Source organism: Takifugu flavidus, chromosome 22 (genome assembly GCF_003711565.1).
Source record: "Takifugu flavidus isolate HTHZ2018 chromosome 22, ASM371156v2, whole genome shotgun sequence".
NCBI lineage: Eukaryota > Metazoa > Chordata > Actinopteri > Tetraodontiformes > Tetraodontidae > Takifugu > Takifugu flavidus.
In genome coordinates this window covers 6,609,349-6,634,332 of record NC_079541.1, presented here as the reverse complement: position 1 = coordinate 6,634,332, position 24,984 = coordinate 6,609,349, and the positions used below count along the sequence as shown (strand labels likewise).

General features: G+C 45.9%; 3 protein-coding genes across 6 annotated transcripts; 2 read left to right on the top strand and 1 right to left on the bottom strand.

Annotated features, from left to right (window-relative positions):
- The first annotated feature begins 1,141 nt into the window (after nucleotides 1-1,141).
- pmch (pro-melanin-concentrating hormone) lies at nucleotides 1,142-3,191 on the top strand. The gene is made up of 3 exons (XM_057022370.1): nucleotides 1,142-1,385; nucleotides 2,768-2,894; nucleotides 2,971-3,191. The coding sequence occupies exons 1-3, from the start codon at nucleotides 1,170-1,172 to the stop codon at nucleotides 3,024-3,026; spliced, it is 399 nt and encodes a 132-aa protein (XP_056878350.1). The 5' UTR covers nucleotides 1,142-1,169; the 3' UTR covers nucleotides 3,027-3,191.
- A 248-nt stretch (nucleotides 3,192-3,439) lies between these two features.
- parpbp (PARP1 binding protein) lies at nucleotides 3,440-13,253 on the bottom strand. 2 transcript variants are annotated; one of them, XM_057022282.1, is made up of 11 exons: nucleotides 13,191-13,253; nucleotides 12,801-12,956; nucleotides 12,017-12,253; nucleotides 11,807-11,908; nucleotides 10,985-11,155; nucleotides 10,737-10,891; nucleotides 8,346-8,532; nucleotides 8,028-8,209; nucleotides 7,277-7,358; nucleotides 4,588-4,777; nucleotides 3,440-4,077 (listed from the first exon to the last, which is right to left on the bottom strand). In XM_057022282.1, the coding sequence occupies exons 2-11, from the start codon at nucleotides 12,948-12,950 to the stop codon at nucleotides 3,788-3,790; spliced, it is 1,746 nt and encodes a 581-aa protein (XP_056878262.1). In that variant the 5' UTR covers nucleotides 12,951-12,956; nucleotides 13,191-13,253; the 3' UTR covers nucleotides 3,440-3,787. The 2 variants fall into 2 exon arrangements, with proteins under 2 accessions (XP_056878262.1, XP_056878263.1); XM_057022283.1 differs by lacking the exon at nucleotides 13,191-13,253 and adding an exon at nucleotides 13,062-13,187.
- Nucleotides 13,254-13,422: 169 nt separating this feature from the next.
- nup37 (nucleoporin 37) lies at nucleotides 13,423-24,249 on the top strand. Of its 3 annotated transcripts, XM_057022329.1 has the most exons (11): nucleotides 13,423-13,565; nucleotides 14,053-14,228; nucleotides 14,326-14,447; nucleotides 17,988-18,060; nucleotides 18,259-18,353; nucleotides 21,937-22,027; nucleotides 22,187-22,368; nucleotides 22,454-22,504; nucleotides 22,642-22,735; nucleotides 22,819-22,966; nucleotides 23,342-24,249. In XM_057022329.1, exons 2-10 carry the CDS (start codon nucleotides 14,073-14,075, stop codon nucleotides 22,930-22,932), a joined length of 978 nt encoding a protein of 325 aa, XP_056878309.1. In that variant the 5' UTR covers nucleotides 13,423-13,565; nucleotides 14,053-14,072; the 3' UTR covers nucleotides 22,933-22,966; nucleotides 23,342-24,249. The 3 variants fall into 3 exon arrangements, with proteins under 3 accessions (XP_056878309.1, XP_056878307.1, XP_056878308.1); XM_057022327.1 differs by lacking the exon at nucleotides 23,342-24,249 and having other exon boundaries at nucleotides 22,819-22,999; XM_057022328.1 differs by lacking the exon at nucleotides 23,342-24,249 and having other exon boundaries at nucleotides 13,565-13,751; nucleotides 22,819-22,999.
- Nucleotides 24,250-24,984: the final 735 nt, after the last annotated feature.

Here is a 24,984-nt window from a genome sequence, read left to right as displayed (position 1 = left end):
AAGGTTAGAACAACAGAGCACCGAGCTCACAAGTTCAGTTGTGCTTCTGCTGGAACGGCCGTGCCCCTGTGGACAAGTTCAGTCCTTCAGTAGAAGTCTCATCCCTCCAACAATAATACTTACAAAATAAAGGCCGACCGCTCCAAGTAAAATCACTTCAGCCGAGTTCAATAGCTATTATTCCAGTTCTGCTTCTCCGTCCTCTGCGCTACGGCTCCTGTGATGTTAATAAGGTAAACCTGCGAGGAGCTGTGTCAACACCAGAGCGCTTTGGTTCTCGCTCGCCTCGGCCTTTTATCGTCAAATGATGATTGCCACCTCGGTGTGTGTGCGTGTCCATCAAACGCTTCAAACGCTTGATCACGGAGCATATCAAATTCCACTTTACATGATTACTTTGACGTTTTAGGAAATGGGAATGTTTCTTTTTCCCCCTCCTCTTCTGCTGGAAGTTGCAGTGGAGGACTGATAGCGTTTCAAAAATGTCAAAACTGGTCAACTGAGGTGGCTGCGTTGAGCGAAAAGCTGCTTATCAGCATCTCTAAAGTCCACAGTGAAACGCTGCCTTTGGATAGTTGGCTAATAAGAAGCCCCTTTCTCCAGAACAACAGTTTTTTTGTGTAAATGCTAAGCCAGAATGCTAATAAATTTGACCAGAGAACCACAAAATCAGACCTTTAAAGTTTCTAAAACACAGCCGTTGTCATCATTTCCTCTCTGAGGGGGACTTTAGTTTATGCTCCTGACCTTAACAAATTGGATTTTTCTTTATAGTCATGATGCCTTTCAGAAAAAATCAGCTGCCCTGACCTCTGCATGCGCCTCCTTCACCAGCCACAGCCAGACTCCCGTCACCTGCTGGTTTCATCCAAAGATCCACTGTTAAATCCTGCCCTTTGACCTCTGGCGCGTCCCGTTGACCCCGGCCTCGCAAGCGTCACCTACTCAAACGCATCACATTCGAAACCGACAACAGATATTTCCCAAACAACAGCTAACGTTCGCCGTGACCTTTGACCTCCCGTGATAGGCTCACAGCTGCGGAGGCCGATCCGCTTTTTTATATTCCGTAATTGGATTTCGAGGACACGTTCTCTCCCTCGGGTATATAAGATGGCCGAAGTTCTGGTGGCATCAGTTCAAAAGAGGCACCAGACGCTGAAGATACCATGATCTCCGCCAGCTCCTTCCTCTACACGCTCGTGCTCTTCTCTGGGCTGAGCAGCCGCTCGGTCACCGTCGCCATGCCTGCCGCCAAAATAGAAGACGAGGGCCTGGGACTGCTACTTGGAGACGAGCCCGCCGTGGTCCCCCCCGTCTACAGGCGAATGGACGTCCAGGGTAGCAGCCCGAGAGACGGAAGGTCCAAAATCATCGTCGTCTCCGTAAGCGCCACCTTTGATTTATTACAATCAGGCCTCTCTGCTGGTTTATTTTTACTCGGCAGAGAGATTTTTTTGACATCCAGGCCGCGGTTCCAAACCTCATAACCATTTGTCACATGAAATATTACTCGCTAGTTCTGTTCACCCAGCGTAATTCTGAGTCCGCTCTCATTTCTAATATAAGGCAGAGGGAATTACATTTTAAATATCAACAGCGTTTGTCATAATCCCCAGATTGTACTGGGAGCAGTTTTCACTGGGGCTTTGTTTTAAGGGAAAGTTCCTCCAAAGTCAATAGCGAAGAGTGAGGTCTCAGGATTATACTTAATGGGGAAACTGTTACTGGAAAGACACGCTGCTGCTCAATATCTGAATCCAGTTTTTCAACACTTGAAGCTTGATAATAAATCAAGGTGCTCCATTTGTGCTGCAAACAAGAGTGAAGAGTCATGGGGGGGATTGTTGTTTATTCAGGCAGGATGTTTTTGGCTGGGGGTCCATCTCCAGGCAGCAAACATGCAATGAGCTAGCTGATGGTGTGACGGCGGTATCCTCCGCGTTCGCCCAATATCGGCGTCACGAAAGCGGTGGGAGGAGATGCCAGGAGTCGTTAAAGTGTGCAGATAATGAGTCCAAATGGTCGGCGTTTGACACGAATAATAAATAATCTGACTAAATAATCCGAGCAGAGTGCCGGCTGCCGGAGGAGTTGAGTATTTGTGGGTGTTCGTCCTTAAAACAAAGTGTAATTCCAGAAAACTCAGCAATTTTTCATGCAAATAGATCGGATTTTGCGATCGGTCCTCCTGAACCGTGGCTCGTGGTTCACCCGACCCAGATGTTTGGGTTTAACAGGTTTGTTTTTGAGGGTCCGATGAATTTGAATATCAGGCTGGATTTGTTTTTCCCAGATTCCCAGGTCCTGGTCTGCTTGAGCAGAGCCTTGTGACTCGATTCGGTGACTTCATGAGAACTCTCTCAGGAACTATCAGGCGATTCTATGACAATGACAGAGGTCAAAGGGTCACAAACCTGGACATAGTTTAATGGAGTCCCACTGAAGATTTGGCTGCGACGTGTCCGGAGTTAATACGCCTCCCGTGGCCCCTGAACATGGTGGTTATCTTTGCGGTAATGGAGAACAGGCGGCCATGATGGAGCTGCAAAACCAGATGAGTGAACCGGGGCAGCGGAACAAAAGAAGCCACGGCGATGTAGTAAAAACAGGGAAAACACATTTCTTCCATTTGGGGTTGCTGTGGTTTGGAGCGGAGAGGGACGTTCGGGTCCAGCACCTGTGCTGCGAGTGAAACGGCCCCAGATCATCCGTGTAGGACCGCGTGTGTGGTCACGCATGATCACGCATCTACGCTGTCTTTCAGGACCTGAGGCTGAAGGGTTTCCACGGAGAGAGCCCGGCCTTTTTGAGGAGCCCTCATCTGCTCACAGACCAGAACGTCCCCACGGAAGACGGTCTGACCCTTGAGCGCAGAAACGCCGACCTCGACAGTGAGTATCTGTAAATCGGAGCCGGAAAAGAGGCGGAGACTTCCAAACGTTGCTAATCGGGTGTTTGTGCTCCCAGTACTGCGGTGCATGGTGGGACGAGTCTACCGACCCTGCTGGGAAGTAGAGGTCTGAGCCCAAACACCAAGACGCTGCACGAATCATGAATTCATCTGTAAATTCTCTCCTCGGATGCCTCCAACACACGGAATCTCACAAACGAGATCATCATTAAAGCTGGAATTCTGTCTCCCAAGTAGATTTTCCTTCATTAAACGTACACACGCACACAAAACCACAGATTATGTTGTTTTCCCCTCGCATTCTTTCATTCGGGTTTAGATGTCTGTTTCCTACCAATTGAGTCAGAATGAGCATGAATTTGAAAAACATGAGAGCCGATGGGGTGAACCACTGATCGATCACGCCGGAATGTCGGATTTATGCTCGACTCAGCATCTCTCGTGCTGCTGCGATCTGTTGGGAACATGCAGTGAAGATCTCTCCCTACGCGTCCAAGCTAAATATGTCGCTGTAAAAGAGGAAGATGTGGAAAAGATAAAGGCTTTATTAAACACAACACGGCTCTGGAATTCAGATTTACAGGGCAAGTGTTCAGTATAAACTATATACATCAAGCAGTGCAAGATCTGATATAAGTGATGCATTGATTTACAACAAATGCCACATTATAGGCAGGCAGAAAAAATAAAGAATAAATACATCCATGCACGGAGTAAGTGCTCAAAAATCTACAAGAAAGGATGCCCTGCTCCATTTGTAGGCATTGTTTCCACACCTAGAGGCTAAAGGTAGTATTACAAAAGGCAAAAAAGCGCACAAATACTGTTCTCATGTTAAAAACGTAATAAACCTCATAGCCCCACAATCTGCACTTAAACCCTGAAAAAGCTGGTTAGCTTCCCCTGCCCGGCGATGAGCTTCTTCCTGGTCTGGGCCTTGCTGCCTGGCTTGACTGGCTGTTTCTTCTGCGGCGGCTCGTTTTCGCATCCGCCATGTTGTTCAGAGTCCCCAAGTTTCCTCTTGTGGCTCTTGCTTTGTTTGCGAACGCCCGCGCTGGCACTTCGGTCTGGGGCATTTCCGCTTCTTTGCCCGAGAGCGGCTCCTTGTGGCGCAGGGTTCCGCTCCGTCTTTGGATGCGCGGAGGAAGGCTTGGCTCGGAGGGCTGAGGTGGAAAGAAAAAAGGGCAAAAGTGTGACAGGTTGATAGAAAAAAGGGGAAATGCTGTGACGAAAATGCTGACATTAGCGCTTTTCCTTTGGAGCTGAATTTTAACGTTTGTCATCCAAGCTAATACGTACAGCTGAGACTGAATTTCCACAAAGTTTCGTGGGAGAAAGAAAAAAATTAAAAAAATAAAAGAATCTATGAGTGCATGTGCTTTTGGGGTTTACTACAGATGAGGGTGTGGGCAGGCTTTACAGAATGGGGATACTGTACATTTAATAGCTGGTGGTGAGCACCAGTCCCAGGACTGTGACTGAGAAGGGTTCAAGGTTGGAGCTCAGAGGTGTGCCTGGGCCTCAGTCCAGCGGCGTGGCGTCAGAGGAAACGAATCAGTCCCAGCAGAAAGGGAACGCTGCACCACCTGCGTTTTGTGAGCTTTCTCAAGCGTGCGCTGAGTTACATTTAAAGGCCGCCGAGGAGCCGTAAAAGTTAAAAGTTGAATCCGTACCTGCGTTTCCCTCCTCCGCATCAGAACGCCGCTCCTCCTCATCCACAGCTGCTGCGATTTTGCCTTTGGGCGCCGGGTGTCGGCAGGTAGGAACCTGGCTGCTGCTGGGGAACTCCAACACACGGTTGAGCGGCAGCGGTTCATCTTTGTATGTGCACGCAAACTGGGAGCGAATGATTCCGCTTTTGGCCTGCAGTCAACAGAAACCAGACCTCAGTCCAACTGATACCGAACGATGATGGCGGACGATCGGTATCGATGACTCAGCAGTAGGGTTTTGGCCTTTAAAATATGGTTTCTGGCTCAGAGTTTGGTGTTTGGAACAAAAATAACCCCTCACACTCAAAGTTCAAGAAGTGCTTCCAACTCCTGCACATTTTCACCGTGAGCCCGAGCTGCTCTCTGAGGACACCGCTCGGGTTAAACACAAATCCCAGCGAGTTGAACGTGTACGAGTGTCAAAAAAACACACCCATATGATGAACATATTGAGGTTGGTTTTAATATTTTAAAGGAATATTTCAGGGAAATGTGTCTAATTTTAGGATTCTGCCTTTTGGAACTGTGAACATCTGCCTTAAAAGTCATCACGTGGCAATCTACTAAGAAAGGGCCTTTTTTTTTTTTTTGGACAACCTAGTTAATTATATAACAAAGTGCAGGACGCTCTAGTCTACAATCCTGGCCCCGGGGCACTCAGATCCACGGCTTTTCATCTACCGTTTGATCTACGCTTGCTCGGGATTATCACAATCCAAGGATTTCACCCTTTATGCCAGCAGGCCAGAGTGGGGAGGAGAAATCTGAGGGAAAAACTAGAGCGAGCAAAGCTGGGTGGGTCCGCGCGGCACAAAGGGATCAAAGCTTCTGCGCTTTTCAAAAGAACTTCTCAAAAGAGCGCCTAAAACAACAGCGACCCTAAGAATGCAGCCGGCTCCGATAACGAGGGCCGCGCGCCGCCGTTGCTCACCTGCGTATCTGAAACGCCGCAGGAACAACGGGGGCCCGCGGAAGAATGAACACGGCCAAACCATGTGTGACAGAGGACGTCTAATCCAATTACAACAGGTGCTGCGCCGTGTTGCACAGAATGTCCCCCTCCCTCTGAGGGGGGCCGTCCTGAAACGACCTCCGCGCGGCACCTGCCCGAAGGAGGGTTCGACGCTCCTGTGGAACTTCGGCGAGGCTTCGGCAGCCCCCGCCGGCTCAGGGGACGTCGAGGAGTAAACTTTGAAAAGGTTGTTCTCTTTTTCTTTTTCAGCGCGGGACCAGACGGGAGTCAGCTGATCCGAATTCAAGATGTGCTGGTCAACGCAAACCTGAATCCAGATGCGAATCCGTTCGACCCAATCTGTGGACATTTAACAGACAAATGAGTCTGGATCCAGGAGTTGAACTTTGGGTCACGCTCCAGTCTGTTTATTCTGGTTCTGCATTGTCGAAAACTGATCTGGGTGCAGAACACTGGCCCACAACCAGAGCTTACATAATTCTTTGCTGGCTGGGACCCAAATAATGCAGGAAACCTGATCCAAATCTGCAGAAAAATAATAACAATAATGCAAACTGCTTAAAGCAGAACACCAAACCCACATCAGGTGGATCTGGATCTAAAGTTATCAGTCGTCCGAGGAACCGGGGAAATGAACAGGTGCATCAGATTTCAATTTAAAAAAAAAAAAAATAAAGCCAAAATGGCAGTTTTGGCTTTATAATTGAACGCATCTGGCACCAGAGGAGCAACAGCAAACCGACATCTAAATGTCTTTGTCACACGAGGTCACACGCGCGGGCAAAAAGACTCTGCTCACCTCCGCCGGTTCCCGCTGACGTCGGCGCAGCGACAGAATCGGGAAAAGATAACCTTTCGCGTTTTCCCTCGCCGGTCGAATTACGCGGGACGATATGGCGTCTTCAAAGTGAAATTGAAGCAGAAAGCTTCCGCTCAGGAGTTCAGGAAGCGGTGAGCTGCCCAGGGACCATTACGGCGGACTGAAAACAGGAAGGCAGCCAGCAATTGTGGGGAGCCGAGATGACATCTGCTAGCCCAATCAAATAAAGGAGCCATTTCACGAAATGCGTTTAGCACACGTGCGCGCCCGGCACAGCCACCTCGGCCCTACCTGCAAAATAAGACCAGCCGGGTCACCGCTATGTGCCCGTGTGAAGGAGTGACTCTGCAAATTTGGGCTGCGTGCAGCCTGTCTCAGAGGACCTCATGAGGGCTGCGTGAAACAACGGGGCAAACTATTTTTTCCAACTAAAGAATTAATGCAGAACCATCTCAAATATGAATTAGAAGCTGACTAAAACCGACGCAACCGGAGGAGGACGCGAGCATCATCAGATCTGCAGTATTCTGCAGCGTAGTCAGAACTGAAGCCCTGACAATCCGATGACTTATCATCAGGACTGGTTAATGGTTTGAAGCCCCTACAAATAAGTCATTTTACGCCACAGATTTAAACATCACCCTCAAAACCACCAGCAAGAGCTAAAACACAGCTGTGCAAACGGGAACAGTGGAAGTCAGTTAAGATGTGCGACTCGGCTAACAAAATAAATAATATAATACCAGGGAGAAATTACAGGATGTAAAGACGTTATTTTCAATGTTTGTACATCTGATTCGATTTGAAATAACTGATGGTTTGGACTTGGTGCTCTTGGATGAAGGGGCCCGTGTTACCTTGGGTTTGAGCAGGTCTCTCCGGCTCTGGATGCGGTTCTTCAGAGGTTCTGGAGAAGCTCCAGTAGACACTTCAGGGGATCTGCATGGTGAGAGGCAAAGGCGAGAGGTTTATAAATCAGCTGGAAGGCTGCACGGTCGCACCGACCAAAAATAATGGCTTCTAAAAAAGCTTTAAGCAGCATGTAAGAGTCTGGTTGACCCGCTTCTGGGGTTTTCTATGCATGCACATTCTTGACCACAGCTAGTCATGGTTTTTTAAACATCTTTATATCAGATGTTTGAATTATCTGGGTTAGCGTGGGAGTATTGTTCTTAGCAAAGAGCTGGGCTTCCTGATTTGAGCTATGCTAATACAACAACTCAGCAACATTTATTGCCAGCAAAGTTAATTGCTGAATTATTTCCATATTTTACATACAGTCCCATTGTGTTTTTAAAAAAAAGATTTTAGATCAACAGGTTAGAGATTAGAACTGATGCTTGATCACACGACCAGACAAATCTCAACATTAGCTCTAAATGATCAGCCATGCGAAGAGGCAGATATCATTTTAATATAATAGGTGAAGAGATACCATCTTATTTTAGCACACTAGCACGCTGTCAGTTTTTCAGAAACCTTTGCAGTTTGGATGCTAATGTGACAAAATCTTGATACAGATTGATTGAGAAGCTATGAAATGGCAGCACTGGAACACAAAGCCCCATCTCATTGGACTGAACTCTTGGTCAGAGTGAATATTTTCACCTGAACAGCGCGAGGAAGCTGTTGGCCTCGCCTCCACTGACAACGGGCTGGTCCTCAGACAGCAGGTCGGCCTTGTTCAGACATGGAGGCGACAGAGCTTCCTCATCTAGAAGAGCCATCAGCACCTTCACAGTGTCCCGGCCTCCAATCGCAGTGGCGTGATTGATCGCATACGCCTTTGGCTACACAGAAAACTCAATAACTAATCACAGAAACACTTCAAGCACTAAAGAAAAATGGATCTCCTCAACACCAAGTCACATATAGTAAATGCACTTTAACTATAGGGATGTTCGGACCAGAGCAGGCCGTAATTACCCTGGCAGGGCTTATCCCTATCATGCCGCCGTTAGCGCCGTTCTGTTTCTGGATGTGGTGCAGCTGGCAGATCCTCTCCTTCAGCTCCTGGGTCGTCTCATCGGCTGCGGCGAGAACCGCATCGCCGCTGCCGCGTCCCTTCACCAGCGCCGCCCTGATGGCCGCCACCAGCTTGGATCCACACGCGCTGAAAAACGAAAGCAGTGAGAGTTTGTGGGGGAAACTCATTTGTTTTGGACAGGACTTCTTTTTCCTTCAGCGGAACATGCAGACAACTAGATTTTATTTGCCTAAAATTAACACTTTTCAATGGTTCAGCCAATATTTGCAGTCAGGAACAGGTCTCCCCTCCAAAGTGAAACCCAGAACCTTCCTCTTCTTCAGAAGACATACAGCAGCTTCGCTCTTAATTAATCCTGCACAGACTAAAAGCCGGGAGTAATTGTTCTGGTGCTAACAACCCGTTGTAGTTCACTCCGATGCCGCTCGCCAACGTCAACACTTTTGCTCCAAACTCCCTGTTAAAGTCACTGAGGGCATGTCACAGCTTACATCCGCTGACTGTCAGGAGACAAACTGCAGGATTTTCCTCTTTATTTCACGATGTCTGGGCCGTACATTTTAAACTCAAAGGAAACTTTCACTTCTGTACATTAATGCATTTTGTGCTACTTTTTACTTCCACTTTTCCACTTGTACGAGGCAAATAGCGCACATTTATTATATTGACATGTGCTTCTGTTTAGCTACCAATTTTTTTTTAATTTACTACATATCAAACATCAGAAAACTCTTCGATCCGGTACATTGCCCTGGAGATGAGCGTTTGACCCTCTTCGCAACCATAATTAAAGATTTTATTGTCAGAGCTCAAATTCAAATGGCGGACTTCCACATTCCACATGAGAGTTTGCAGCAGTCAAGTGCGCTGAAGCGTTCAAGAAAAAGATCGCAGCAAGGTGGAGAGGCGGAGGTCCGGCCCTGATGTGAGCGCGCAGGGTAACAGAATCATTTGAGAAAACAGATGTCAAATGAAAAAGGGGCCCTGAACTCTCCACAGAAGGTGTTTGCATGAGGAAAAACAGCACTCCGCTGAGAGCCGAACGGCACTGCCTGTTGAAAGACACGTGCTGGCCGAGTTCATCAGGGTCTCTTCAGTCTGGCCCGACTGGGAACCCACATCCACGGCTACGCAAACATCACCTTGTGTTGTTATGGCTTGGCCGAGGGAAGCTGACGTCGCCCACTGGGAGCGCAACAAAGGGCGCTCCGGGGCCCGCCCTCACGACCAGACAGCCAAATCATTTCTGATAACCACTTCTGTTGTGGTGCCAAATGCCTTGACTTCAGAAATAATCTGTAATGCTATGAAGAAATGATCTGTGGAGCTCAAGGCCTGATGATTAGTCATCAAAGCAAGATCTCCAAGTCTTTGATGTTGCAGGGAACAACATGCTTTAGCAATCCAAATGTTATCATGAGCAGCTTAGGTGGAAGTCATTACAGATATTTGAAGGAAATAACAGGTGGATTTTAATGATCACAGGTGGGATTTCAGCACACGGGCTAATACATCAGCCTGGAAATATTCTTAGAATTAATCACAGCAAAACTCCCTTTCACACGCAGAAAAAAGACTAATGCGTGCATTAGTGTCTGCAGCATCTTATGTAGGATTAGCCCTGGCTAGCAGACTTCCTTTGGCAACTATCAGGCTTTTTGAACCAAAATGATCGTTACTAAATATGTGGTAATAAAGTTACTAAAGTTTGGTAGAAGTGCAAGAGCAATGCTCATCAACTAGGAAGAGGAAAAAGAATTGCAAATGGAAAAACGACTGATAGAATCCAGCAGAAATTAACTTGCTTGCACCTGGAAATCAGGAATGACTGTAATATACGTTGAAACGTAATGTAATATACATTTTTCTCTTCTTTCGATGCAAAGCTAATCCTCTTCTCACTTTTGCATAGTTAGCTAACAGAGCTGTGTGGTATAAACCTCTCTGAATCTGCACAATATGAGTGATTTTCAGATGCATTGAGGCCTGATTGAAAATTTTAAAGTAATTGAACCCCAAAATCACTGTTGGAGAGGGGCTGGGTGTTTCTTAACTGCTCCAGAAGCCCCGCCCATAACTAAGGCGATTTTTAAAGTTTCAACCAAAATGCACATCAGCCAAAATCCAGGGGTTTAGTTACTCGTTAAAAAATACAATAAAGAATAAAAAGATGTTTAATTTGCCATTCATTGGTATGTTTTTTGGCTGAAAGCTAATAGGGGTTCATGGGCTTTGCTCTCTTCTTGTGACAGAAGTAGCTGTAAATGCTCAGAGGCAGTTTAATGTTGTCAGACAGCGACTGAGTGGTAGCATTAAGCTGTGCTGTTTACCTTGGGTCTGTAATCTCCCCCAATATTTCCTCCAGGTTGTCTAAAAAGTGGACAAAGTCAGACAGGCCTTTGACATGTTGCCGGAGTGGGTCAGATTCTGCTGGCGCGTAGCCTTTCCCTCCAAGGTGTAGGACCCTCACAAAAGACGTCACGGCCTGCCAGCAGAAAAATAGAAAATATGATTCATATTGTTGTTTTACAGTGATGAAACGTGTGAATGAGTCACAGGGATGTTGTGTGTTAGATACCAAGAAGAGAGAAGTGTTGCTCTTGTGTGCCGCATGCTTAATATCAGTGAAAGCCTGACGTCCAAGACAGCGGCTGGGGACGTCCAGGGACAAGGCCAAGGCCATGTCATTCTTTGAGTTCACCAGCAAAGTCAGATAGGAGCAGAAAACCCTCCGAACTGCTGCTTTCACCTTAAAAATAATCAACAGAATGACATTAAACACCCATAATGAGCAAACCTGTACCTGACAAAAATTCAGACATCACATTTTCAGGGTACAAATCACTGAAATTTGGGTCTAGAGATATAAACCGATATTTTCTATTGAACAACAACTCTCTTTTCATTTAGCTTAGCATTATTCCTACAGGGTGATCCTGTCACATCCAAATTATTGTAGTGTTACTGGAAAAACACAACTGGCAGTATGAATTAAAAGTCCAGCGTTTACATGACTTGAGCTGGTAGAGCAGCAGAAGCCACCGCGAGAAGCTCATAAATCTGAAAGTTAAAGAAAAGTGCAGTGAAGGGAGGTTACATGAGCTCTTGTCCGGCCACGCTTTGTGTTGTGTTTAAGACATTTGTCTGGTAAGTGAATTCACGCTGTATTCCTCATTCTAGGTGACATAAGCTAACGTTCCTGTCAATAAGAACAGGATGGACTCCAGACAGAAATTAAGTCGACTGGGAAAGTAAATGTGTAGATTACTGCCAGCGGGAGAAAACTCATTTTTCCTAGGTAAACTTTGTGTGTGACTGGAGAAAGAGAATGAGCGTCTGGTTTATGGTGGGCTCTAACACACGTGGCGTATTTTATTTATGGGAGAAAGACCGGGCCTACCTGTGAGATCCTGGACTTGCTTTGACTTGATGGTGTTGATGGAACAGAGAGCTCTGGAAGCGGTGAAACCTCACTGTTTGCTAAAAACTCAAACAGATGGACCTTGGCAAAAGAATAAAACAAGCGATTAGTGAGATAAACCCATTGATCTGTTACTCAGCAGACAATTGCGTCAACCACAGATGGGTTTCTGACCCTGACCCTGCTCACCGGGCTTATGGGCTCCTCCGGGTCGTTGTCAACATCCCTCAGCTGTGTGTACATGGAGAAGATATCCACCAGATCCACAGTGTTGGAGCGTCGCAGGAAGGATTTGTACGTCTCCAGGATGAGATCATAGTTCTCCAAGCGTGCAAAGCTGGGGGGTGGCAGGTGAAGTTTGTCTAGCAGTAAGTGTTTCCAGGCCATCAAGACATCACTCAGAGCCACTTTGAATTCTCCACCATGCTGTCACAGCCACAGAAACAACATGGAAAGAACGGTCACCATAATTACCGACAGGCTGGAAGCCATCAGACCAAGTTTAAAAAGTGACGAGCGGTCCACTTATAAAACGTGCGGTAATGTCATCAATTAAAGACCTGATGACAATCAAACTGATGGGTCAATTAAGTGGCGCTGATGTGAGCCGGGCTCCATAAAGCCTCTTTAATGTTCTGTTGAATAACCAACTGAAAAGTACCTTGTCTCGACTTACCGTATTTGCTTCGCCTTCACCCTATTGTTTCTATTTTTTTCTCCACATTAAAAATAACAGAGGCTCCTCCTCTTAAAACAAAATGCTTTATAAACACAGTATGTAAGAGGTATATAAGAGATAATGATAGTGTGCATATATCGTGTATCTGCCCTTTTCTGCTGTGACTAATTGAATTTTCCCAGTCTGTGAGTAATATACAGGCCTTACAGTATTTGTTTAGGGTTTATTATGCAACTGGCCTTTAATACAATAAGCATTTTCTAATTTTCATCACATAATGAAGTAGATTATTACCTTTTTATTAACCTCTGCCATGGCCAGTTGCAGCACCATCAGCATATGATCAGCCCCATGAATGGTGGTCCTCTCTGAGTGGAACACCCTGGAGCATTCTCTCCTGAAAACCTTGACCATCACCTTCATTCCATCCACCAAAGACTCCATTTCCTCCTAAAAATAAAATAAAATGAAGGGGCAATTGAAATATTTAAAAACCCTGAACTCGTCAAATCATTTAGATTTCTTTGTCATTATCCAGCAAGTCTTAATACTTACCGATTAAAACCTAACGTGTTTTTTTTATAATAGATTTCTTTGCAATTTCACAAAATGCACACATGCCAACTGTATATTTGACATGTGGCTGGCCAATATCAAAGAATATGATCATTTAACATAGCAAACCTTCAATGTTGTAGTAGGTCACAGCTCTTCCGCAGACACAGCGGTTTGAAATTTTTAAATTCCCGATGACGTTATCGCTGTCTCGCCCAATCGTGTTTATATAGAATACGATGGCAGAGGTCCGGTTAGAAACATATTTACTGTTTCACTTACATTTAATTTTGACGAAGTAGAGAGCTAGATTATATTTTTTAACATTAATACACGGTTATATGTAAAATAATTGTCTGTACATTGGGTAATGTTTTCAATTTTTTCAAAATTAATACGCTAACACTCCCCTTGACATTTCCACTCGATGGTACATTCCAAATCCAACCCGGAACAAGCTGGAAAACATACACAGCGCGCGCAGCGTTTGAGTGAAAGAGCAAGGTAGGAACGTGCTTGAGTCATGTGTTAATTCTGAATCGATTAAAACCCTCCTGAACACGAATAGGTAACAGTTGTTTTCAACAGTTATTTTAAAACTGGCCATTTAAGGTTTTTGTTCAGTTACTTTGAAGCCAGTACAGCCACACATACAAGGCAGCCTGCAAATCGTTGCTGTTTCACATCATAGTGAGTTAAATAAACATGGCAATTACACATTGTTGAACACGCATAAACTCGTTTCTTCTTTAAACTGTTAAAATTTAGATCATAATTGTGTTATTGAGTATATGTCGGCATCTTATAAAAAATATTTAGATATAGATAGACAGATACACACACACTGAACTTATATATATGTATACACACATATATATATGCATGCACACACATTTACATATATATGTATACACACACTGAAAAATACCTTAAATTTGGATCAGTGTAAGCACATTTATTTTAATGTCATTGTCTCTTTCCTCCCCCACAGATTGTCAGGATTTGTCAAACATGCAGGCAGACACCAGCCGTGTCCCCACTTACACTGTGTCCTGCGAGGACTATGTTCACGTGGTGGAGTTTAGCCCTTTCAGCTCTGGGACGCCTTCCTCCCTCTTGGCCTATGGTGGAAACCAGTATGTTGTAGTGGCCACTTGTCTATTCCAGGTACGAGCTTCTGGGTCATCCGTCCAGCTTTATACTGGAAAAGTCTGCTCCCCAAGTGCTTGTTTGTTGTTTATTTTTGAACCCATTTATCCTGTAGGAGGAGGATTTGGAGGTGGAAGGAGTTGAATTTAATGTTCTGCGAGCGTTCCATCATGAATTGCGTGTTGATGCACTTGCCTGGAGCCCCGAGTCCCGACTGGACCGGTTACCTTTTATCAGGTACTGGTTCACTTTCTTGCATTTTTACACCCATATCAGCTTCTCAACAGTGTGGTAGTATATGTCTACGTGTAATTTGACTTTTCTTAATGTTTTTGCATGCTTACTATAAACTCAGCACTGGTTACACACTGTTTCCACCTCAACATTAAATATTGGGCACACAATAGTTCATATTAAAAAGTCAGTGGTGGTAATAGTTAACATATAAATCTAACCTGCAATTAGAAAGATGAGTAAAGAGGGATGGAGTCACAGTAGTCAATATTTATGCAGGATATGTTTAAGGATATGGTCCTTCTTAAGCGATACTGTTAAATCAATCTGGACCTTTTGATGGGATTTATTATTATAAGAGTCTAAAGGAAGTTAAATCCACCATGGCCCCGATGACTGAACTCTCTTTATTTGTCCCCAAGGGGAATTTCAGTTTCACCTGCTATACATATGCAAAGCTCCAGACACATTCAGCAAAATGCATCCATATCACATGATGGGCATTGTTGGACAGGACTGACACAAAACAACCCAGCATTATCATCAGGGTCTACTTTTGTGTGTGACTGTGACTGTCCTGGCTATCTGAGCCCTCAAGGTAACGGGATGAGGGGTTGCTGAGAGGAGACGTGTGGCATCCTGTTCAAATGAGATTTGCAAGTCTCGTAACTGACCTTTTACGCATTACTGTACATATTTTAAAGTAATAATTACCTTCACCTCTTGGACAATATGACTAAAAGAACCTTTAAAATTACAATCGTATGGACTTTAAGCATTACAGTCTTGCTCATAACCAGGCCTGAACCAGGATCACTCTACTTCTCCCTTACATGTGTGATTTTATTAACTCTAATTCACTATATGGGACTCGTTTTCCTGCATCTGCTTTTTCCCCCTCAATTACCAGTCATTATAAATAATGTCCTTATTTATGTAGCTGGCTTTTTCCCTCCACTTTTTTCTTCTTTAATAGAATAATCCTGCTCTGAAAAATGGCATCACAGAGCAGCTGAGTGTCCAGTGACCCAAAGACTGATAAAGTAAAGCTGCTGGTGACCTTTTGATTCCACACAGGGGAGAGCACAGCGTCATTCTGCATGACAGCATGTGATGGAAATAAAATGCTCTCTACAGGGTCATAAACACGAAGGGGGAAGCAAAAACCATTGGCTGCCCTCTGGCCCAACTGGAAGAGCTCACCAACCACCTTTCCAGAGTGCAAACATGGCAAGAAAAGCAGTTTACAGCCCAGTCACCACCTGTTTGACCTGCTTCGCTCTTGCAGATGCTGCAGGTCATTATAAACCGGGTCCAATACACACCAGTTTCTGTCCCAGCACCGTTTACGCTGGAGAGACGCTCAAATGCGCGGAACGAAATTGATTCCTGTGAAACAGTTTGTGCTGTAGCCGTCTTTTTGTATTATCCTCAGGAGAGAAACCATTTATTGCATTTATGTAAGAGGCCATCAGAGCATCATAATAGGATTAGGAGGGCACACTTTGGCTTTTGTTTGGAAAAATAACGAGACGATTCCCACGACAAACGTACGAGTAACCAGTCCAAGAGGAGGTCGTGGAGACGGTATAGCTCCATGTCATATGTGCAGAAAAGACAGAGCTGCATCTCACTGTTGCACCGCTGCTCCCAGAGCTTTGGCCAAGTTATTTCAGGTGGCCTTGGACCAAAAGGAAGTAGCCTAACTGTGGATTGTTAGAAAGCAAGAGTTTTCCTCCTAATTGGAGCGGTCGAGGGGGAGGTCTGGTGGTCCCTCCGGAGGTGTTTAAGCTTTCTGTAATTGAAAAGGAAAGGCAGCGATAATTCCTGGCCTTCTGTGGTTTACTCCGCAGGGCCCTCGAGCCAGCCCTGTGACGTGCGCACATGTTATTGCGCTGATGACTACCGACTCAGGTTCCATTCCTCCCTCCGATCCGCACGTAGCTGTGCCTTCCAGGAAAAGTACAACTTTCTCACGGGTTTGCTTCGGACTGGGGCCCAGGGGGAGTGAGAGATGAGGGAAGAAGGGAGGGGGGCTCCAGCTTCCATTCACCTTAGAAGGATGGAGATGCAAAGACCCCAAGCACGCAGGTTTTTACCTCAATGTGAGGAATAAAGTGCAAATGAAGTCCAGGTTTACAAGACATTAATACCTTCATTCATCCAAAAATTAGGCATAATTGGGAATGAATTTTTTTTGAGAGGGGAAAAACTCCTGTTTTCTCAGCTGTGGTAAATGTAGTTCAGAATGCCATTAGGATGAAGTTCAATGTGTTAAATCTATTTTGCCTTCTGCTGCTTGAACTCTGGAAGCCACCAAGTGAACATAAACAGGCCATAATTGTGGTGATGACAATGAGGAGATAACAGGAAAAGGGTGAGAATAAACAGAGGTTTCCCAGCTGGGTTGGAAGCAGCTGCCGCCGCTCATGCACAGCTTCCAGATCCCCCTAGCGTCTGCAGGTAAATGTGGGTTAAAGTTGTGTCCGGCCTGTTTACATGAAGGAGGAGATCAGCACTTATCTGAGCTGCTGGATAAACTAAGCTGAGTTGTTGTATTGGCAATCATCGAAGCTTTGAATTGGTTAAATTGCAGGAAGTTTAAAAATGTTGGTAACTGAGGTCGCGAAACAAAGAGAACATTCAAACACAACTTGACTTTTTTCACGTTACCAGGGAGCTTTACAACCCAAAGTTCTTTCCGTAAACATTTCTTCTCCTCCAAAGATCTTTCTTAGGTGCGTGTGTTACTTTAAACTGTAGTAGGATCCTGCATGAACTGATGTATCGACCTCCTGCCTTTACAACACCCGCATCTACGGTAACTTAAAAAAAAAGTATATTTCCTAGGACATTGAGATGATATTTGATTTGCTCTGTTCTTGGAAAGCTGAAACTTAGCCGTGTCCTCTTGAAACTAGGACTTAGTCTGTTACGCAAGATTACCAGAGAGCGCAGAGGAAACTGGCTTTGACGTAAAAGTCAAGAAAGGTGTGTGTTGCCAGCCTTTACCTCAAAGTCCAACATTAAAGTGTAGCCTTTTTCTAGCCAAAGTCCCGTCCTAATATCATCTAATCTGCAGCGGTAATACTCTGAAGCACACTATTAAGGGTGTGACCTCATGCCAGATCCATCTTTGTCTGGAACTGCAAAATTGTGAACCACCGTCTGTTTGCTCTGGTGATAAGTGTGTGTTTTTCTTGTCACAAGTGAGTTAGAGTAATTGTGTGAATAACTGCAGGCGGTGGTGTAAACTACGACTGATTAGAGGGAAAGTCCTCTGCCTCTGCTCGGGGTTCGTTGCCTCATGAGTGAATGGCGTGAGGGATCCTGCTATTTATTTATTTTTTCACACTGTTTATCTACCCTTGTTTGGTAATTAGAGGCTCCTTGGCAGCATTTCTACCCCACACACGCACTTTCATCCTGCGGTGTCATTCTGCAGCTGCGTGGACGCACGCAGGGAGTCCGTCCGTCGTCGGGTGGTATCCACGCTTTGTTTATTTTCACATCCACCCTTTCTCTTCCACTTCCTCTCCGCAGATTTTGCACCGCTGCGGCTGACAGAAAGCTACGCCTGCTGACGTCCGATCTTCGGGACAAGCATGAAGTTAAGGTAGCGCAACATCTGGAGCACGCTGGTCAGAAGTGTGCTCCTCAATTTCTTTACATTTCTCTGACATTTACCGCTACAGGACGCTGAGCCGATTGTGCAGCTCATAAAATAACCCCGAGCTTGAGTAAAAAAAAAAAAGCTCATTTACTGATCACATACGTTTTTGTTTACCTAGTGTTTTTCTTCACTGTTGCCTAGGTGATGGAGGGCCACACCAGCTACATTAACCATTTGGTGTTCGAGCCGACAGAGGGGAAACAAATTGCTTCAGTCAGTGATGACCACACTTGCAGGTCCACACAGTTTTATTTCCATGTATGTGTGTGTTTTCCCAGCTTCTGATTTTCAGCTCTGTTCTCTGTTAATGGTGCAGAAACCCCTGACGGTGTTTCCACAGTGAAACATGATGCTAAACACAACACGCTCCGAGTGACCGTGCATAAGCACAGAGCTGCTTTGTAGCTTTTCTAGCTAATTGGTTAAATATGGAAATCCAATTAAGTGCAGAAAGATTTTCCTCTCTAAGGGGGACCCACGCCGAGGTCCCCAAATTTTCCCCTTTCAATCGATGGGAGCGGAGGGGAAAAACAGTGTCAGTAGTCAGGGTTACTGAAGGGACACCCCCACACCTCCTTTCCACATCAGCAGATTGTTTGAGCAGTGAGCCTTTTTTCATATCGTTTACACAGTAGGTGTAAAAAAGACAACATCCACCTTATCTGATCCATCCAAATGTTGGAAATGGTTAAAAACTCAGCGTAGCATAATTAGGTTTACTAATTATGAACCTCCATTAGGGTTTGTTGGGGAGCCGTTGCAGTACAGAGCAAAAACACGGGGCCTTGTGCAAATGTGCAGTAACAGTTGGGCTCTTCATCCCATCCCTGAGCAGCAGTGGGCAGCCATGTTGAGCCCCCATGCCCATTTACATTTATAATGTCCAGTGCTGAAGCCTCACCCAAGCAGTCACCCACATAACTCACCTACCCAGTCATACCTTCAGAAAAGCCATGCAAAGTCCACATAGAGAGGCTCAGAACTGAACCCAGAACCTTGCTGTGAGATAACTCACCACCTGCTCATTCGTTATCAGATTTGTTCTTTTGGTGGGGGGGCTCTGAATTTTAGGTTTTTATGATTTGACAGTTGCAGCCTCATTGTCAGCAGTGATGACATCCACTGTGCAGTCAGAAGGTTAAAGCAGTGGTTGAGTGCCAGGACGTACGTTGAATAGACCCGCTTGCACTGACCAGAACATCACCGTGTCCTACCACAGCCATCCGAGCTAGAGTAGAAAGACCCCCGCCCACCCCATCCTTTCCTTTTCCCGCTGACCGGCCAGAGAAAACAGCAATGCACTCCATCTGCTGAAAGATTTAAATTCTGTCATGTTGAGAAAATATGGGACGCGGGAGGGAGACAGAGGCGGAACAAGGGATAGATCAAGTTAACAGGAGCGGACCTTCCAGTCAGCCCACACAAACTGAGTCTCGATATGAGAGGAGGGAGCTGGAGCGGAGGGAAGCGTATGCCTGCATGTATAGGCCCATGACCTCTCCTCTGCACTCTGTTAGGTTTGGCAGCGATGCGTCTAATATAAGTTTGCTTAGCTTTGTCATCACGGTCCCCTGCAGTTGTGGGAACTCTGCTTTTCGCCAACACGCAACCTGATGCTGCAGTGTCTAGGCGGGGATCCACTCTCCACTCCCTCAGGGGAGTTTACATTTGGTCCATGTAGCCTAAACAGCTCGTGGTGTCATAACAGTTAAAGCAGGGGCGGGGAAGCGCCCCCTATGGGTCAGAAGGGCGCAATGCAGGTCTGAAAGAGGATTTGGGGTTGACTGAGTTCGCAGATGAACTCGGGAACACACACCTGCTGCTGTGGCTGCATTATGTATATGGTTTAAAGCATTTAGTCCTGATCTTTGCGCTAATCTTTTTGTGTTTTTCAATCTCTTGTGTTGTGTAAGGGCATGAAATTGCTGGACATTTCATTAAGTCAAGGACCCACATGGTCCACTGTTTACAGAAATGTTTAACACTGGAGTCTGTGGGTAAATTTGATGCGCTTGCTTCATGCGGATAAGCTAGCCCGGATAGGCACGCTAACAGATAAAGCTATAGTTTAATCATTTAAATTAACCGAAGGGCTCCAATCATTGTACAGTCAGAATTGAATGTTATGAAGGTGCTGTTGGCACATTCCGTAAAGGAGTCTGTTTATCCAGTTCTCTGGCTCTAGAGTCACCTTTCTTTGATTATTTTACTTTGCTTTCTACAATAAATTAAATCACTGTGCACTTGTATCAATATTCCCATTTCCTCCACTTATAACCCTGCTGAGTTCTTCCTCAGATAACGTGATACTTCAGATGTTCTTTTAAACCGTGTAATGGAACCGTGCATGGAAGTGCAGGTCACTGCTCCATACAGCGTTATGCAACCGTGCCATGTTTTGTCAGAGGTGGTCACTCTTTGGTCCGTCTTCGACCCGCTTTGGAAAACATCGTGTTTTTTCGGTGTGATCCATGAGAAGGGCACAGCGGTTGACCACGGTTTGGCAGCTGGTGGTGCAGCGTGCATTTGAGTTCTTTTTGGCTAGCGGTCCAAAAAGAATATGGTTCAGACCTTGTTTTTGTGCTGCGGTCTGGTGGTTCTCTCACCCCCCCCCTCCCCCCCAGCCTCACTCATCCTCAGGTTTGTTGAAGAAAGGAGGCTGTGCGTGAGTCTGCACATGGCCGGGGGCAGCGTCCTGCTGCGAGGGAAATGGGCCGACGAGGTCTGCGTCTGAGACGGGGCATGTCGGCCTCTCCAACCCTCCTGACATGTCGATGGATATCTTCTGTATGAACTCGTCAGTCAGGTTCTTCTTTTGCTTCGTAAGCTTTAAATTCCCACTTGAACCACCTGACCCCGGCACCCCCATCCCCATCATTTGTCCTGTTCAGCTGTGGTTAACCATCGAATCAGGTCTGTGTGGTTTGTCAGCTGCGTTGGCCTTGCCGGGTCTATTTTAGCTTTCGAATCTTCCATTATTTAAATGATGACTGTGTATAATCCTCACACAAGCTCTCTTTCTTTGTTTTCATTTGCACAAACCAGAATGCTGTTCAACTTCTCCGCGCTGCTCTTCTTCAGTTGACGTGTTCTGCTGCTTTCCCTGCCGAAAATTGATGGCAGCGGGCCGCCTGCTGTAAAACATTCACTGTAATGCGAGTGAAGCGTGACGCCGACTCGGGCACAGGGGGATGATGTTTCCCTTCTGCTCTTGCTATCGTAGCTCAACCTAATGTAACATTGGCACTTTCCCCCGAAGGAGGAATCCAGCATAAGTCTCTCTGTCTTCAAGAGCTCAGGGTTCTCCTGGAAAGGGATGAAGGGCCTGCACATCACTTACGCACAACCAGCTGGGGTTGCATAAATTAGAAGCAAACATGAACTTGGATGAAAACATGTCATCTATTACTGCGCGCTTTGTGTTCCGTCGTTAAAGTCTGCTCGTGTGCTGAAGCGCACATTTATGGAAAAGTTGAGCGCCGTCATAAAAGCATCATAAAAATAAAGGGCTGTGGGGCTTTTTATGATATGCAGTAATGATCTTATATAAGATGATAAAATATCATTTTGTGTTTGTTTTACTGGAACTGTAAGTACACAGAGATATTGTGAAGGCCTGTGCAACCATGTGAGGCCACTAGAGGCCGACTCAGGTACGTTAATTGATAACGGGACGATGGATGTCAGTGGAGCCGCCCGGCTGACGTGTGAGGAGTTCTTATTCAAGTTCTATGAGATGCGACTGTTAGCAGGATGGCAGAGATATCCCCCCCCGTAGAGTTTGCATTGCTGTCATTCATTTTAACTTTGAACCACCAGGGTGTGGGACCTGGATGGAAACGAAAACATTACTCTGAGACTTCGCTCGCCTGGTATCAGTGTGTGCTGGCACCCAGAGGAAGCTTTTAAGGTTGGAACGGCTCCTTTTTATGTCTCAATTTTAACTGTATTTCTAGCATCTGCCAGTGCGATGCCAGTCTTGTCCAGAGGGTGGCGTTTTCTGTTTAAATTGAAGATTATTTGTGACAGGATAACCTTACCCCTAAAAGCAAACGTCTGTTCCCTCCAGTTAATGGTAGCAGAGAAGAAGGGAACCATTCGCTTCTACGACCTGCTCGCCCAGCAGGCCATCCTGTCGCTGGACTGTGGTCAGTCGCCGTTGATGTCGGCCGACTGGTGCCTCAGCAACACCATCAAAGTTGGCGCTGTGGCTGGAAGCAACTGGCTCATCTGGGACATAACCCGATCCAGGTGAGCGAAGGAGCGTTGGCTGAAGATACGGCGAGATGATGATGGAGGCGATGCCACGAGCTAAATCTTGACTTATCATTTGCAGTTACCCTCAGGAGAAAAGACCAGCACATATAGACAAAGCACGACTATTCAAGTAGGTTCCATTTATGTCTTTAATTCCTTCTTCAGCTAGATTTACATGTTGCCAGCTTCTTTTAATGTACTTCTATGTATATTAGCTGGGATTAATTGCATGAGGACATTTAAAGAGGTGTTATTTCTCCTCCTCAGGTGGTCGCGGGCCAACGAAAACCTCTTCGCCACCACCGGATGTCCAGGAAAGATCTGTAGTCAGCTACTCATCCACCATCTTGGCCACCCACAGGTCAGTGAGACGGTTTATGCAGCGTTTTCTGGCTAATGACCTTTTCTGCGCCGCTCTGACGTCGCACGCTACTGTCCTTACAGCCGGTGACCATCGGCTCTGCTACCGTGGCGTCCGGCCTCAGCTGGCACCGGACCCTCCCGCTCTGCGTGCTTGGCGGCGACAGGAAACTCTGCTTCTGGATGACTGAAATGTAGACCCTTTTCCATCGGGGAGAACTTTAATGCTACGGTAGCACATTTTTCAATAAACTATTTTCCAGTATCGGCCAGGTTTCGTTCTTTAGTTCTGACGACCCCTTCAGGTGCAGATGAAACAAGATGGCTCGGTTTGCTGTGGCGTAATTTACACCATCCTGCTCAGTGAACTGTGGTTCTGGGGAAAGGCTTGAAGGATTTATGCTCTTCGTACCACAGGTGTTCTTCGTCCGACTTTCTCTCAAAGGCAGATGTGGACTCATAGTGGGACTATATCTTTGTAACTCCAGGGAGGGGGGAAGCTTTGGCTTTAGGGGCAGTTTAGTCCATCTCCAGCTCTAACACTGAGGAGGACAAGGATCATTGGACAGAAGCACATCTGGTCAAAGGACTGATTGTTATTTCACAGGAACGTCTTCATCGCTTGCTCAGCGTTCATCAGAGGAGGAGAGGCTGTGAAGTGCGACATCTTTCCGGCCCAAACTGAGCAACTCCAGCGCGATGTCCAGTCCTGAAGATGCAGAGGGGCTTCCACACCCTGAACCTCATCCAGAGTGTAAAAGAAAACTCAACGGAAATGGCGTTTGAGCGCCTCCCTGGGACTTACCCGACTCAAGGCCGCCATCTGTCGGCTGCAGAGCAGAACAGCAGGGTCCTGCTGCGAGGAGTCGAAAGCATTACTGACAGAACCGTGAGAGATTTCTGCAATTTATCATCCATCTTGGAGATCTTACAAACTGTTCTTGGAAGCACATCCCGTCTGGGGCCTCTGCGTTACCTTTGACGTAAATCTGAATGGAGCTTTTATTCCTCACAGCTTGTTCTCAAGTGGTATGAGGGATAACAAACTGAAACGGATGAAAAGAAACATCAGAACGCCTTAAGAGCCGCACCGGCTTCCCCCTAATCTCCTGTTTGAGATAAATCTCAAGCTGCCCTTCCAACTTTAAGCCACAGCTCAACAAAAAGAAAGCGAGTCAAAATAATGGCCCCGATGTGAGGGGAAACAAAGATGGAGATTAGAGTCCTTTGAGCGTGGCGTTTGATTTAATCTCACGGCTGGTTTGTTGCTGTGCTTTCTCAGATTGGAACCATTAGCGTCTGCTGATGAGTAGAAGAACATCGCCTCAGCAGATCTCCATCAGTTTGGCGGGTTGATGCAGCCAATGAATTTGTCCGCGCCGCTGTCATAACACACTTTATAGCCGTTGGACTTGGTGAAACCGTTTACTTAATTCCTTACGTTTCACGCAGGAAAGGAAAATGCTGTCTTGCCGTCCTTTATTTAAGGAAAGAATAAACTTTAATGCAAGCATTTGTTGACAGGATAACTGATTGGACTTTATTTACTGGCTAAAATCGACACATTCATCCTGCCCCGCTATGCAAGTGAGATTGAACAGGAAGTTTATTCTTTCTGCTGAAACTCCCCTTTCCCTCTTCAGCTGGCAGAGCCCGTTATCTTGCACCAAACAGGTCTTCAGCATCCTGTTTGGCCCCTGTGCGCTTCATTCTGCAGAATTTTTTTTTTACCCGTTAGAAAGCATCAAACTTTTCATTTCTCCAACATGGAAAATCCACTTTCGCAGTTTTATTTCAACTCTTGAGCGCTTGTGGAGATCCCACTTTTGTGAATCCGAAATTTGTTATCCAGCATCTGCCAAACCCATTAGAACCAACCATTCGAGACGAGGTTACATTTGATCTTCCCCTTAGTTGAGTGTCAGCTAACAGTTGCTATAGCTAATGGGCCGAACATATTTGTTTGACAGTCCCAGCTGTCTATCGCCATTTTATTGCATTTATTGTTGCTAAATAGGAAGTGTTTGATGCTGGATAATTTTGTCTCAGCTGAACGTAAAGACAGCTCTTTCATGCTGATGCCTTGGTTTTTCAGGTTTGGGCATCTTTGGAGATCTCTGTCTCAAGGACTCTCTGAAACTCCCTGAACCTTGTTTGGTCCAGGCCCCGAATCCAGGCACAATGTTGGACTGGCAGCGACCTCCTAGGAGGAAACTTCAGATGGTTGAAGAGCGGCTGACTCCTCACAGG

Excerpts from the sequence above, each read along its gene's own strand:
- pmch (XM_057022370.1), top strand. The coding sequence starts at position 1,170 with ATGATCTCCGCCAGCTCCTTCCTCTACACGCTCGTGCTCTTCTCTGGG. Across the intron at positions 1,386-2,767 it reads CCAAAATCATCGTCGTCTCC|GACCTGAGGCTGAAGGGTTT; the intron begins GTAAGCGCCACC and ends GCTGTCTTTCAG. Across the intron at positions 2,895-2,970 it reads CAGAAACGCCGACCTCGACA|TACTGCGGTGCATGGTGGGA; the intron begins GTGAGTATCTGT and ends TTGTGCTCCCAG.
- nup37 (XM_057022329.1), top strand. The coding sequence starts at position 14,073 with ATGCAGGCAGACACCAGCCGTGTCCCCACTTACACTGTGTCCTGCGAG. Across the intron at positions 14,229-14,325 it reads TGGCCACTTGTCTATTCCAG|GAGGAGGATTTGGAGGTGGA; the intron begins GTACGAGCTTCT and ends TTTATCCTGTAG. Across the intron at positions 22,028-22,186 it reads ACCCAGAGGAAGCTTTTAAG|TTAATGGTAGCAGAGAAGAA; the intron begins GTTGGAACGGCT and ends TGTTCCCTCCAG.
- parpbp (XM_057022282.1), bottom strand. The coding sequence starts at position 12,950 with ATGGAGTCTTTGGTGGATGGAATGAAGGTGATGGTCAAGGTTTTCAGG. Across the intron at positions 10,892-10,984 it reads GCAACACTTCTCTCTTCTTG|GCCGTGACGTCTTTTGTGAG; the intron begins GTATCTAACACA and ends TTCTGCTGGCAG. Across the intron at positions 4,078-4,587 it reads TGCGGAGGAGGGAAACGCAG|CCCTCCGAGCCAAGCCTTCC; the intron begins GTACGGATTCAA and ends TTTCCACCTCAG.